At 38.3% G+C, this 14,091-nt stretch overlaps 2 protein-coding genes across 2 annotated transcripts; both read right to left on the reverse strand.

Moving 5' to 3' along the window:
* Nucleotides 1–921: 921 nt before the first annotated feature.
* On the reverse strand, nt 922–1,866 carry LOC107620734 (uncharacterized). Its single transcript, XM_016322860.1, has 4 exons — nt 1,667–1,866; nt 1,373–1,578; nt 1,158–1,275; nt 922–1,054 (listed from the first exon to the last, which is right to left on the reverse strand). Exons 1-4 carry the CDS (start codon nt 1,864–1,866, stop codon nt 922–924), a joined length of 657 nt encoding a protein of 218 aa, XP_016178346.1.
* A 10,272-nt stretch (nt 1,867–12,138) lies between these two features.
* LOC148580480 (uncharacterized) lies at nt 12,139–13,110 on the reverse strand. The gene is made up of 2 exons (XM_088492247.1): nt 12,963–13,110; nt 12,139–12,884 (listed from the first exon to the last, which is right to left on the reverse strand). The coding sequence occupies exons 1-2, from the start codon at nt 13,108–13,110 to the stop codon at nt 12,139–12,141; spliced, it is 894 nt and encodes a 297-aa protein (XP_088348373.1).
* Nucleotides 13,111–14,091: the final 981 nt, after the last annotated feature.

Below are 14,091 nucleotides of genomic sequence, written 5' to 3' on the forward strand. Positions count from 1 at the left end.
AAAATATCATTAACTTACAAAATATAAATCTAGAATATTACAACCATATATATCATAGGGTACTATTCTCATATCTAATCTTTATATTTGATTTGGTCTCAAATATCTTCTCCTTATCACAACCAAATAAGGAGAACAAAAAACATATCTAAGTAGCATAAAACATAAGTAAAACAATTTAGTTATTCCCATCATTAAGCTGGGACCTCAATTTCTTTGCACCCTTGCGGTTAAACTTATTAGTGGACAGCTGCTCTTCATCCTCTAAGTTGTTAACATTGATTAATCCAGGTTTTGAACTGCCGACAGCTCTCTTATTTGGTGTTTTGAACTTGAGGCTTGAGATACATTCTTCCATAGAATCCTTTACATAAGCAACCATAAAAACAAAATAAACAATTAGCTTACATCACCACCTAAGCTGCATGTACTTAATCTTTAACAAAAAAAGACACATCTATGTAGTGTACTAACTACTCACCAAAGTAAGTTCAAGATCATTATCACTGATGATAGCCACAACATTACTTGACACGTCAATTGAGTTGCTGCAGTCAGCCTCCTATGGGAATTTAAACCCTAATGGAAATTAGATATTATACTCAATAGTCAAACAACATTGTATAAAAATCTATTCTATAACTATAACATGAGACTACACACATACATGGACATGAGCAGATTGATTAGAGGGCATATTTATTGGGAGGTTCTTGAGGATAATATCCTCATCATCACAAACTCTCATCACGGTGTAAACTGGATCATATTGCTTTATATTAGCAGATTTAACATTAATCTTGAAAAGCACCTTCTTATCCATCATATTATTAAGAGATGGTGGATAATCATCATCTCCAACTGCATACAAAACCTCACACCTAGCCATAATTAGTTCTAAACATTTACTTTAATGTTACATCAAACAATCACACTTACATCCTCGAGAATGATTTTGTCTGCTTGCTTCCCACACAACTGAGTTGTCTCCCTATCCCACAAAAGCAGGTTGATGCTACCTGATCCATCATAAACCATTACTTCAACCTTGTACCTAATATATGATGAGACATGGAAAAATTGGTTAATATTATATTGCAGTTATACATACACTATTTCAATAGATATAGTATATTGACTTATGTATTGTTCACAACCTTATTGCGGCTGCTCCATGTGTGTGGCCACACTTCCCACATTCATACCGATCACCAATGGGGGTTTCAACCTTCTTAGGACACCTCCTACATGCTTTATAAAACCAATCATTTTTTCCTGCATTTATTGAAATAATTTCCCCAGCAATTCATATGGGACCTTCCTGCAATGATTTTAAAACAGTAAAATAATATTTAGATAGTGTCGTAGTTACTTTTCACACTAACATAAATGGTTTCAACTATCTTTGAAAATGTTCCATCGAAATAACTAAAACATAACACCTCAACAGAGTTTAGTGCATCCTCGATAGTGTTTACACTGACAGATCTACGGTTAAACTCATCATTTGCAGACCACGCAGCCGGAAAGGACACCTGGCTAATCTTAGCTGAGCTCGATGGACCACCACTGAGTAATCTATATATAACAAATTAGATCCCACACATGAAGGCTCAGTTCATCCAATCTTAAAAGATGATACATTAATTTTATAAATTACACTAACATGCATCTAAAACTATCAATTTCTTTTAGTGTTGGGTTTATGTGAACTTTGGAGATATCAAAATTGCTCTGAACCAAAGTTTTATCATTCCACCTTGTTGCTTTGAAATATTGAAGGACCACAATAAGTGGCTCAACTCTCCCATCATCAAGATGTGGAAGAATGTGGTCCACCAACTGACCAAACAATGTGCAACTCATTTTGTTATTCCTGAGAATAAAATAGCAAATGAAAGAAGTCTGTTCGTTATGTTATGAGAAAATCGATATCAAATCAATACATTCATGGTCGCACAATACATACTGACGTGGAGGAAATTGGCGAGTTAAGAAATTATTATAAGAGATACGTTGCAACTACAGTTCTTAACCAACCAGAAATCCGCTTATCAATTTAGAGGGGTTGTCACAAAATTTAAATTAAAATACTGGGAGTTTGAATCCCAGGTCGTCTCCCAACGAGTTACAGAAAAGTGTGCTATTTTATTAATCAGATATTTTCAAAAATTGATTTGAGTTGAATAACAGGAAATTAAATTAGAGAATTTGTGTAATTTTAAATAAAAACCTTGACTGGGAATAGATTAGTCAGAAGCCCTATTCTTGTTGAAGTACTCTCAAGATTAATTGATAATTGAGGGTTGTTCTGTTTAGTTATCCCTTACTAGGTATGGGAAAGTCAAGCAAGTTGGAAAGCTATTTCTATTCACAAGTTCCAATCCGCTCAATTGAAAAGGATTGGTGTCAGTGACTAGAGGGCAATCCAACAATAAACCCAATTACAATTTTTCTTTTAAGCATTCCAACTTAAGGTCTTCCCTTCAATCAACTCCCATCCAAGTTATGGAACTACTCGCTCATTATAAATGTAGAATTCATAACATAGGAAAGGGAAATATAGAAAGACATGATAAATAATAATCAAGGGATCAATTAAAAATAAAAATAGTCCTTATATTAATAAATTCTAAAAATAATCCAATAATATTTCTGAGTAAACAAAGGACATGGAAGAATAAGAGACAGGTAAAGAAAACAAACTAGAATGACGAAACCTCACTGAGGTAATAACTCTTCTCGATATCCCAATACAAAAAGCAATAAAAATAAAATCCTAAGAACTATGAATGTGTAGAGAGAAAACCTAGAGGAGGAGTAAAAACTAGATCTAAAACTGAGAATTGTCTGTAATGAATTGTTCTCCTTCATTTTTCCATGTTCCTTGGCTCTAGTCTGCTTTTTTGGGCCGAAAATTGGGTCAAAACAGGGCCCAAAATCACCCCCAGCGAATTCTACAGATTCTGCAGATCGCGCATGTCACGCGATCGCGTCATTCATGCGGACGCGTCATTCGGCGTTTTGCCTTGCCACGCGTGTGCGTCGTCCACGCCTCCGCGTCACTTGTGCAGTTCCAATCCGCGCGGTCGCGTGAGCCATGCGTCCGCGTCACTGCGGTTTCCTCTATGTCGCGTGGTCGCGTGAGCCATGCGTCCGCGTCACTTCTCGCTGGTCATCTCCTCAATTTCTTGTGTTCCTTCCATTTTTGCAAGCTTCCTTTCCAATCTCCAAGTCATTCATGCCCTATAAAGCTTGAAACACTTAACACACAGATCACGACATCTAATGGAATGAAGGAGAATTAAAATACCTAATTAAAAGTCTTTAGGAAGCAAATATTCAATCATATAATAATTTTAGGAAGGAAATATAAATGCATGCCAATCATATGAATAAGTGGGTAAAGAATTGATAAAACCATACAATTAAGCACAATATAAACCATAAAATAGTGGTTTATCAACCTCCCCACACTTAAACATTAGCATGTCCTCATGCTTAGTTGAAGGAGATAAAATAAATGAGTAGGAACATGTAAAACTCATGTAATGCAATGCAACCTATATATATGAATGCAACTATATGATTCTTGTCTACTTGATAGGTTCTTCAAGACAATCAGAAATCAAACTCCACTAATTCAATTCTTATACAGTAAGAACAGATAAAAATGCAAGAAGGTAGCTCATGAAAGCAGGGAACATAGAATTTTAAGCATTGAACCCTCACTGATGTTGTATGTACACTCTAATCTCTCTAGTGTATAGGGTAATCACTCTATCCTTCTCTAATCATGCTTTCTATTTTTTTTGTTCTTCACCTAACCAATCAACAACAATTAATATATCAATGCAAACATCATGAGGTCTTTTCAAGGTTGTAATAGGGCCAAGGTAAGGGTAAGGATACATATATGGCTAAGTAAGCTTATGAATCGAATTTTTAATTAACCCAAGCTTTAACCCAACATATATATATTCTATATAACTTAAGATTCACACCTAGCTACCCAAAATTTCTCTTTAACATTCCATACTTATGTATCAACTTTTATTTTAATTTTATCATATATGCATTGATCCCTGAATTTAAACTTAGCATTGGGGTAATTTTGTCCCCTTATTTATTTATTGAATATTTTTGGATTTTTTTTAACATAAACATAAAAATAACATAGATTATCAATGCACATAGATTTTTAATTCTTATAGTTTCACACGAGTAGGTACCTAAATTCCCATTATATTATCATGACACATTCCCTTATTATCTTTTGTTCCCACAATTTCCCATACTTAATTAACACACACAATTCTATCTTAAGCTAACCAAAGATTCAATTGGGGTATAAAATTATTTTTCCGCTTAAGGCTAGTAATGTGATAAAATACAAAATAAATGGGATTTAAAGGCTCAAAGTGGTTAACAAAGGTAATTGAAAGGGTAGGCTTAATTTGGATAAGTGAGTTTAAACAAGTAATGGCCTCAATCATATGCAAACATATAAATATATTAAACATTGGACATATAGGATGAAACAAAATGTAGATTACAATCATATAGAAGTAAACACACAAGAATAAAATAATTATGGTTAAATAATGTAACTATGCATTTGGGCTCAAATCTGACAGGTTGTGTATTCTTTAGCCCAAAAATCATGTTCCAAATACAACTTCAAGCAAATTTTAACATAAAAATTTTGATTAAAATTAGTGAAATTTTGTTCTAAATATAGGGTCTTAGAAGAAACTTATTGTCTTTTCAATCAAGTAGAACATGCATGCAACTAATCTATTACTATGTAATTTATCCTATTCTACAAAAGAAAAACTAGCTAAATATCCTAATATATTGGTGTTAGGGAAGAGAAATTACCTCCGGAAGTCAGGTACTGACCGACCTCCCCACACTTAAGGCTTTGCACCATCCTTGGTGCCATCTATCAGGAACAAAGGTGGGCTGGTGGCAGTATCTCCACAGTCGAGACCGTCATGGCACCCTGTGCTGGTAAAGGAAGTGGAGTCCGGGGTGTCTGAGTCCTTGAATTTTCCCATAATCATCTCCTTAAGGTATGTGAATCGGCGCTTGTTACGGCGCTCTCTTAGCTTAGCTTTCTGTTCCTGACGATCCAACTTTTCAAGTATCTGATGGAGCAGTTGGGTTGTTGTAGGTGCTTGTGGTGCGGAAGGAGGAATGTCCTCAGCCGGTTCGGTAGGATGGCTAGTAGTGGCTGCTGGAAGTCTAATATATTTTTCGTTAGGGACGTACTGATCATCCCGTGGAAGCATGGCTTTGGTGTCTCCAGCTCTGTAGGAGACTCCGGCTGTGGAGACGAGATTTGAGACCAAGGCGGGAAAAGGTAAGTTGCCCGCAATCTGTACGTGTCCCATGGCATTCCGGATGTGTCTTGGTAGGTTCAGAGGCTGGTCTGTAAGGATGCACCATAGTAGAACGGCCATGTCTGCAGTGAAGGAGGATTCGTGAGTGCTCGGAAAGATGTAATGGGACATGATCTGTGCCCACACATGAGCCTCCAAGGTAAGTGCTGAAGCTGATATTCCCTTAGGACGGGAACGGTGGTATCCGTAGATCCATCTGTTGCCAGGTAGTGCGATAACTCTGAGAACGGCGTCCCAGTCAAATTGGTACATCTGGCACTTGAGTGAGGCTTCTTGAAAGGCGTCCAATCCTTCTAGAGCAGGGGGAAGATCTAGAGCTTGTTGAATGGCCTCTTCTGTAATGGGGACTTGCTTCTGCCGTACATAGACAGACTGCAGGGTTGGCAGGTGGAAATTAGAGTAGAACTCAACTACCCAAGAAAGATTAACCTGCCTTGGCTGTCTCTGGAGGAAACCCCATTGTCTTCGTTCAATTTGCGGGTCAACAAAGGTAGCAATATTGGGCGGGAGGATAAGAAGGTATTCGTCGTTGTAGCTCCGTTCTGCCAGGATAAGGAACATCTGCTCACAGTAGCGATTGGGAAATCGCGCAGTGTCCTTTGTTGGGAAGGCTTTCTATTTTGAAGAGAGGAACTTTTACGTGGTCTAGAATTCAGAATAAATTCCCGTTGCAAGTATAGCTTCTAAACCAACAAAAGTCCTTTCTTACAAACGTTTTGGTTGTCACAAGTAACAAACCCCTGATAAAATTGATAACCGAAGTATTTAAACCTCGGGTCGTCTTCTCAAGGAATTGCAGGGAAGTGTTCTTATTATTGGTTATGAGTTTTGTAAATTGGGGGTTTTAAAGGTAAGGAACAAGTAATTTAAATGACAAATAAAATAAATAAATAACTGTAAAATAAACTCTTGGCAAGGTATGAAAATTAGAAGTCCTATCCTAGTTAATTTTGATTCCTCAGGTCCTAGTCTTTCCTTGGGAAAGGCTAGAGTTATTGGAACTCAAATTAATTCTTGAAGAATTCCAATTTTCAGTCAACAATGAGTTTGATAACTTAAGTGTATCCAATGACTCAACCAAAGCCAAAAGGGAAAAATCCAAATTATTTATATCATAAATAAAAGAGAGCAATCATAAATCCGAAATACCTCAAATTGCATTAAGCAAAGAAAATCAATCTAAACATAAAGAATTCATAAATTAAATTAATAAAATAAATAAAAGGAACATTGAACCTGAGAAGAAGTTGAAATCCTAAATCCTTTAAGAGAAATCCTAATCCTAAATCCTAAGAGATAGGAGAGAACCTCTCTCTCTAAAAACTACATCTAAATCCTAAAATTGTGTATTATCAGCTATAGGAGTGGAGTCATGCTTAATGTGCTCAAGGCGACTCAAGTGGTCTGCCACTAGATTCTGGTTACCACTCCTATCCTTAATTTCTAAATCAAATTCTTGTAGTAGCAGTATCCAACGTATAAGCCTTGGTTTGGATTCCTTTTTAGCTAATAGATACTTTAGAGCTGCGTGGTCTGAGTACACTACTACTTTCGTACCAAGTAAATAGGCTCGGAATTTAGCCAGAGCAAAAACAATAGCAAGAAGCTCTTTCTCAGTAGTAGTATAATTAGACTGAGCGGCATCTAAAGTTTTAGATGTATAAGCAATCACAAAGGGGTCCTTACCTTCACGCTGAGCCAGTGCTGCACCTACTGCATGGTTGGAGGCATTGCACATTATTTCAAATGGTTGGCTCCAGTCTGGTCCTCTCACAATTGGAGCTTGAGTCAGGGCGGTCTTCAGCTTATCAAATGCTTGTTTGCAATCCTCACTGAACTCGAACTCAATATCTTTCTGCAGTAGTCTGGATAAGGGAAGTGCCACCTTACTAAAGTCCTTAATGAATCTCATGTAAAAACTTGTATGGCCAAGAAACGAACGGACTTCCCTCACAGAGGAGGGGTAAGGTAAACTAGAAATAACATCCACCTTTGCTGGATCTATAGAAATGCCAGTATTAGACACAACATGTCCTAGTACAATCCCTTGTTTAACCATAAAGTGACATTTTTCAAAATTCAATATAAGGTTTGTACTGACACATCTATCTAACACTCTAGATAAACTATCCAAGCAAAGATTGAAGGAATCACCATATACACTAAAGTCATCCATAAAAACCTCCATACAGTCCTCAATAAGATCAGAGAAAAGACTCATCATGCACCTTTGGAAAGTAGTTGGTGCATTGCACAAGCCAAAGGGCATTCTCTTATAAGCATAAGTTCCAAAAGGACATGTAAAAGTGGTCTTTTCCTGATCTTCAGGAGCTATATGAATCTGGAAATAGCCTGTGTAACCATCTAAGAAACAATAGTGTGATTTACCTGACAGGCAATCCAGCATTTGATCAATGAATAGAAGATGATAGTGATCCTTACGAGTGGCCTGGTTGAGGCGTCTGTAATCAATGCAGACCCTCCAGGCGTTCTGAACTCTGGTTGCCATGAGCTCTCCATGCTCATTCTTCACTGTAGTGACTCCAGACTTCTTGGGCACCACTTGTACTAGGCTTACCCATTCACTGTCTGAGATGGGGTAGATGATATCTGCCTCTAGTAGTCTGGTCACTTCCTTCTTGACAACCTCTAAGATAGTGGGGTTCAGTCTTCTCTGGGGTTGACGGACAGGCTTTGCTCCCTCTTCTAAGAATATTCTGTGCTCACAAACTCGAGGGTTGATGCCTAATATATCTGCCAAACTCCAACCAAGTGCCTTTTTATGCCTCCTCAGCACACTAAGTAGCTGCTCTTCTTGTTGAGAAGTGAGTTCCCTTGCAATGATAACTGGAAACTTCTGCTTGTCCTCAAGGTAAGCATATTTGAGGTGTGGAGGGAGGGGTTTCAATTCTAACTTCTGCTCATGGTCAGGCTCTGGGTTGTCTGGAGCTGGTAACAATGGTAAAGCACTGTCATTGTCCTCAGAAAGTGTCCCTACACTCGGACCTTGTCCTATGTACTTCTCTTCAAATTCCTCCTGGTGAATTTCAGCCACGGTTTCATCTATGATGTCACACTGGAGGATAGAATGATCCTCCAGAGGATGCTTCATAGCTCCATTCAGATTGAAGATTACTACTCGGCCATCTATCTCAAAAGAGTATGTTCCTGAAAAAGCATCCAATTTGAACTTTGAGGTTTTCAGGAATGGTCTTCCGAGCAGGATTGATGATGGCTCCTCTGAGTCATTTTGGGGCATCTCCAGGATATAAAAATCAATGGGGAGGGTGAGCCCCTTAATGCCCACTAATACATATTCAGCAACTCCAGCCACTGTAATAATGCTTTTATCTGCTGACACAAAACGAGCTGCCGACCTTTTTAAGAGAGGGAACCTCAAATTATCATATATAGACAAAGGCATTATACTAACACATGCTCCTAAATCACACATGCAGTCAGAAAATATCACACCACCAATAATACAATTAACCATACATGGACCTGGATCACTACACTTTTCAGGTATACCTCCCATTAAAGCAGATATAGAACTACCTAAAGGAATAGTTTCTAATTCATTAATTTTGTCTTTATGTATACATAAATCTTTTAGAAACTTTACGTACTTAGGTACCTGTTGAATAACATCAAAAGGGGAACAGTTACCTCAACCTTTTTGAATATTTCTACCATTTTGGGATCGGGTTCCAACTGCTTCATGGCCTTCCTTGCAATTTGTGGAAATGGAATAGGGATGGCGTCCTTCACAGCTTCAGCGTCCTTTGGTTCTTCCTGTGGTTGAACTTCTTCTTCTTCTTTAACCATGTCCTGTATGTCCTCTTCCTCTTCAACATCTTCTACTTCTACTACCTCTTCAGCTGAGGCGTGTTCTGGTGGGTTTGGCTCCTCCTGATTCCTCTCCTGCAGTGTAGTTCTGGACCTTAGGGTGATGGCATTAATAACACCCTTTGGATTAGGTAATGGTTGAGAGGGGATTCCACTGGAGCTCAAAGGCTGGTTATTGGAGTTATTCATTGATCCAATCTGTGAGATAAGAGCTTGCAAGGTAGAGTTCAGACCATTTAGAGTAGAATTAAGGTTATTTTCCATGGTCTGTTGTCTCTGATCAATAGATTGTAGTAACTCATCATTAGAAGATGAAGAGGGGTAAGTGATCTGAGAGGTCTGCTGTTGGTTGTGCTGTGATCCTTGGGATTACCTCAGGTGAGGTGCTCTGTAAGGCTGGTTCTGGTTCTGCTGCCTGTTGTTGTTATTATTCCACCTCTAATTTCCCTGATTGTCTCTGCCTCCTCTGTTATTGTTGTCCCTCCAATTCTGGTTAGAATTATCTCTCCAATTCTGGTTAGAGTTGTCCTGCCATCCATGGCTGTAACTGCCACCTTGATTGTACCCTTGGTTGGGACGGTCATAGAAGTTATGAGTGGCTGCCACGGTGTTATCTTCCTGCTGGAGCTGCGGACATTCATCAGTATAATGGCTATAATCAGCACAGATTCCGCAAACTCTCTGTGGGACTAACTGTTGGCTTTGCTGTGGTGGATACCAAAACAACATCAAGGTCCATACCAAATCTTTCTCAACCACTTCAACTCTTCAAGCAAATAAACCATTTAATACTCTCCTCATCCAACTCTAAATTCAATCTATCATCACATCCAATTTCCTTAATACCACCATTCCAATCCTCAACAACCATAACAATCTCATCATTCAATATCTCAATTTATCAACTCCTAAACAATCATCTCCACTTACCAACAACATCAATATGCATTCATAATCATCAACCATATCACAAACCTCTATCGACAACAATAAGTCTCACATTCATCATCAACCTTCTTAATAATTAAAATACCAATAATCATCATCAAATATATAATCATTAATATTCTTTATTCCAAACCACCACAATATTTTACATTAACTCTTTACCTTAAATTTCCATAATCCTCATTATCCATCAATATAACTAATCACCATAAATACTCATCAATACCCATAATTCCCAACAATCACCATCAACCACACTAATCCAATATAACCAACAATTACATCAAATCACATATAATTATTTATGCACCAACATTATTCAATCCTATCTTAGGGTCAACTAGCCTAAGTGTCCAGAAACATTACATATTACATAAAGGAAACCGAAACCATACCTTGGCCGATTCCCAAACGCTTCAAACACCAAAACGAAACCACCAAACATGATCCAAAGCCTCAACCAACTCCAACAAACACCAAGGCTGAAACTAACACACATATATCACCAAAATCAAAATCTAAGATACATAAAACAACTAAACACAAGAGTTTAGTGAAATATTACCTTATCCAACGTGAGTAAGGGTAAAATCCATCAATTACCCACTACTAGAGATCACCTAAACAAGCAAAACCAAATCTACTAAAAAACTAAACCCAAAAATGAACAGAACCTAGGGCATGAAACTGGAGCGTGAAGAGAGGGATTTTACCAGATTTCTTTAGATAGAAAGGAAGAGCTCCTCGAGAGCTTCGCGTGGCCATAAACGGTTCGTCAATAGGAGGTTCGTAGCTCAAGTTATCGCGAGTTGAAGTGGGGAGTGAATAGTGTTTTCTTCTTCCTCTTCTCCCCTCTCAATCTGATGTGTGTGTGTTTATGAGATGAGAGTTCATTAATGAACCCTTATATATGTTGGACTTGGGACCAACTTGTGCCCGGTCCAACCCGTTAGCATTTGTAGCCCGTTTGACCCAACTTTGGGCCAAACCTTTAACACTAACGCCCGGTTTTCTATTTCTAATAATTTTTCTAAGGTTTTCGACTGTTCTCACTTTTTCTCGCACAGAATCGGGCAGACTTAAACCAGTTTGACCGGTTCAACTGCCAGTTCGCAGTTTTTTACGGTTTTTCGTAGAAAACACATTTTCTGACTCAGAAAGACCTACTGAGTCCAAAAATCATATTTAAATCCCCAAATTTTCATCCCAACTTTTCAGAACCTAATTTGGGGATTTAAATTATTTTATTCATGAAAACTCTGGTTCTTACATCCTCCCCTCCTTAAAAGATTTTCGCCCTCGAAAATCCGAACTACACGATGTAATATATATATATATGCCTATATATATATATATATATACTATCCACAAAGCGTCCTACTTCAACATTGCCAAACTAACAAGTTGTAAAAGCATTTCGTTCACCACCAACCCAACGCGTCGACGTTCTCTCTCGTCTTTCGCTGCATCACTCTGATTATCATCACTAGGATTCCGAAAGATTTCTTTAAATCAAATACCGATTTTGTAACATTTTTCAAAACCTTTAAAACAAGTTCAGTCTAAATGAGTCCATTGTTAAAATCCTATCAACAGTCAAAACCTTCCATTCGTAAATCAATCACTTTGAAATACGATTTTTCTTAAATTCATTAAAATCCTTAAATCGGAACCTTTCAATTTGAATCCCTTTTTAATAAATCAAATTTGCAAACCAAAATCATGAGTTAACAAAATCTTAGGACTCACTTTCCCCTTTTAAATAATATCATTTGACCAAAAGTTCCAGTTCTAGTTTCAAAACCAATCATTCAAACCAGAGTTTCCAAACCAAGTTTAAAAATCAATCTAAGCTTTAAAACTTTTTCAACACAAATGACGATAGTTTATACTATGAAGATAAGTTAAGATCTGGTAAATCGGCTTCGTAATTACCTCAACCCTGTTGTTGTTGTGATCCATCCGCCCCACATGTTCCTCGATGTGGACAATCTCTAACCAAATGTCCCGGTGAGCCACACTTGTAACATAGTTTCTTACCCAACTGGAATGGCCTATTCGGGTGGTAGTTCCCACACTCCTGACATTTCATATCAGAGGAGTAAGCTCTTGACCGCTTCCCTTCACCATATTTCTTGAAGTTTTGTCCCATTGGTCCAAGGAAATCGTCGGGTTCCCTACTAGTGTCTCCTCCATGAGTATCCCTTGACGAGGCTACCGTCCTTGTGTATTCCTTAACCACTCTTGCCTTGTTCACCAGATCGGAGAAAATCCAAATCTCCATAGGAGCCACAGCAGTCATGATGTCGCCCTTCAAGCCACCTTGATACTCGACACACTTCCAACTTTCATAGGTCTCCGGGGCACCCTGACATACCCTAGAAAACCTACAGAGTTCCTCAAACTTGCTTGTGTAGTCCGCCACGGATAGGGAACCTTGCTTTAGCTGCATCAATTCCATCTCCTTTGCTTCCCTTGCAGACTCAGGGTAGTACTTCTTGTAGAAGGCCGTTCGGAATACTTCCCAAGGAACCTCGGCATTTTGAAGTTGTAGTAAGCAGCATTCTACTTGCCACCAATGCTGACCCTCTTCCAGAAGCTGATAAGCAGCAAACTCCATGTATTGGTTGTTCGGGACATGTTGTGCTTGCAGTGCGGGCTCCATAGCTTGGAACCAATTATCTGCTTCCGTAGGATTAGTTGAACCTCAAAAACTTGGAGGATGAACCTTAAGAAAAGTCGCCAAAGTCATCAGAGTACCTCCCATGTTATTTCCATTTCCCCCAACATTGCCATTCGCATTTCCCTCACCATTTCCGTTTTCATTTCCCGCCGGTTGGCCTAACCTCTGCACCGCTTGCAGAGTTGCAGCAGCATTCGCCTCCATGGTGTTCGCAAGATTCGCCATTGTCACCATGAACTCGGCATGGTTATCGGCCGGTTGCTCGTTTCTACTCTCTTATCGTGAACGTGTACGACCTCGTCCGCGAGTAGCCATTAGGGTTCCTGTCTACACCAACCAATCGATATCAAGGTGATCAGTCTCAATATCAAAAGCCTAGTGCTTCCATTATCCCAAATAGGTACTCACAAACAAGCATGCTATACAATATCAAGTAGATAACCTAATAGCATCAAAGAAAAAGACACACAGAGTATGCAACGAAGCACAATGAGTCCATCCCTCAGGCTCACGAGGACGAATTGCTCTGATACCACTAAATGTAACACCCCAATTAACCCAAGCCTTACCTCTAGCCATAAAGCAAGGGTTAACCAAAGGTTATGACAATTCTAAGGCTTATACATATTTATATAGAAAGAATAATATAATCTAGAAGCCCGATGAAGGAATAAAGCTCAAAGTTAGGGTATGAAAATCGTAAAACGCATAAATAGAGAAACTAACTTAAAGCACAAGAAATAGATACAATTTATATCAAAATATCATAGTATAATGTCATAAGGATCTAGCCATGACTCGTGGAGTTTAAGCCGGCTAGCCATATATGCCGACAATTAGAAGACTGTAGTTCAAAAGGGCTTATACAAGTTTTGTTCCCTCAAATAAAAGCTTCTAGGCAAAACAAAATACAAAAGTGAGAGTAAAAGTTAAAATAACTAAGATGACAACAAAATAGAATAAGATCCTCCGCTCTGCTACTGATGAGCGGATAATTTATACCCTTTTTGGCATTGTTTTTACATAGTTTTTAGTATGTTTTTGTTACTTTTTATTATATTTTTATTAGTTTTAATGCAAAATCACATTTCTGGACTTTACTATGAGTTTGTGTATTTTTCTATAATTTCAGGTATTTTCTGGCTGAAATTGAGGGACCTGAGCAAAAATTTAATTCAGAGTCTGAGAAAGGACTGCAGATGCTGT

This window comes from Arachis ipaensis, chromosome B10 (genome assembly GCF_059453495.1).
Source record: "Arachis ipaensis isolate K30076 ecotype BB chromosome B10, ASM5945349v1, whole genome shotgun sequence".
Lineage (NCBI taxonomy): Eukaryota > Viridiplantae > Streptophyta > Magnoliopsida > Fabales > Fabaceae > Arachis > Arachis ipaensis.

Excerpts from the sequence above, each read along its gene's own strand:
- LOC107620734 (XM_016322860.1), bottom strand. The coding sequence starts at position 1,866 with ATGAGTTGCACATTGTTTGGTCAGTTGGTGGACCACATTCTTCCACAT. Across the intron at positions 1,579-1,666 it reads ATTGATAGTTTTAGATGCAT|ATTACTCAGTGGTGGTCCAT; the intron begins GTTAGTGTAATT and ends TGTTATATATAG. Across the intron at positions 1,055-1,157 it reads CATGGAGCAGCCGCAATAAG|GTACAAGGTTGAAGTAATGG; the intron begins GTTGTGAACAAT and ends ATCATATATTAG.
- LOC148580480 (XM_088492247.1), bottom strand. The coding sequence starts at position 13,110 with ATGGCGAATCTTGCGAACACCATGGAGGCGAATGCTGCTGCAACTCTG. Across the intron at positions 12,885-12,962 it reads AAATGGAAATAACATGGGAG|ATAATTGGTTCCAAGCTATG; the intron begins GTACTCTGATGA and ends CTACGGAAGCAG.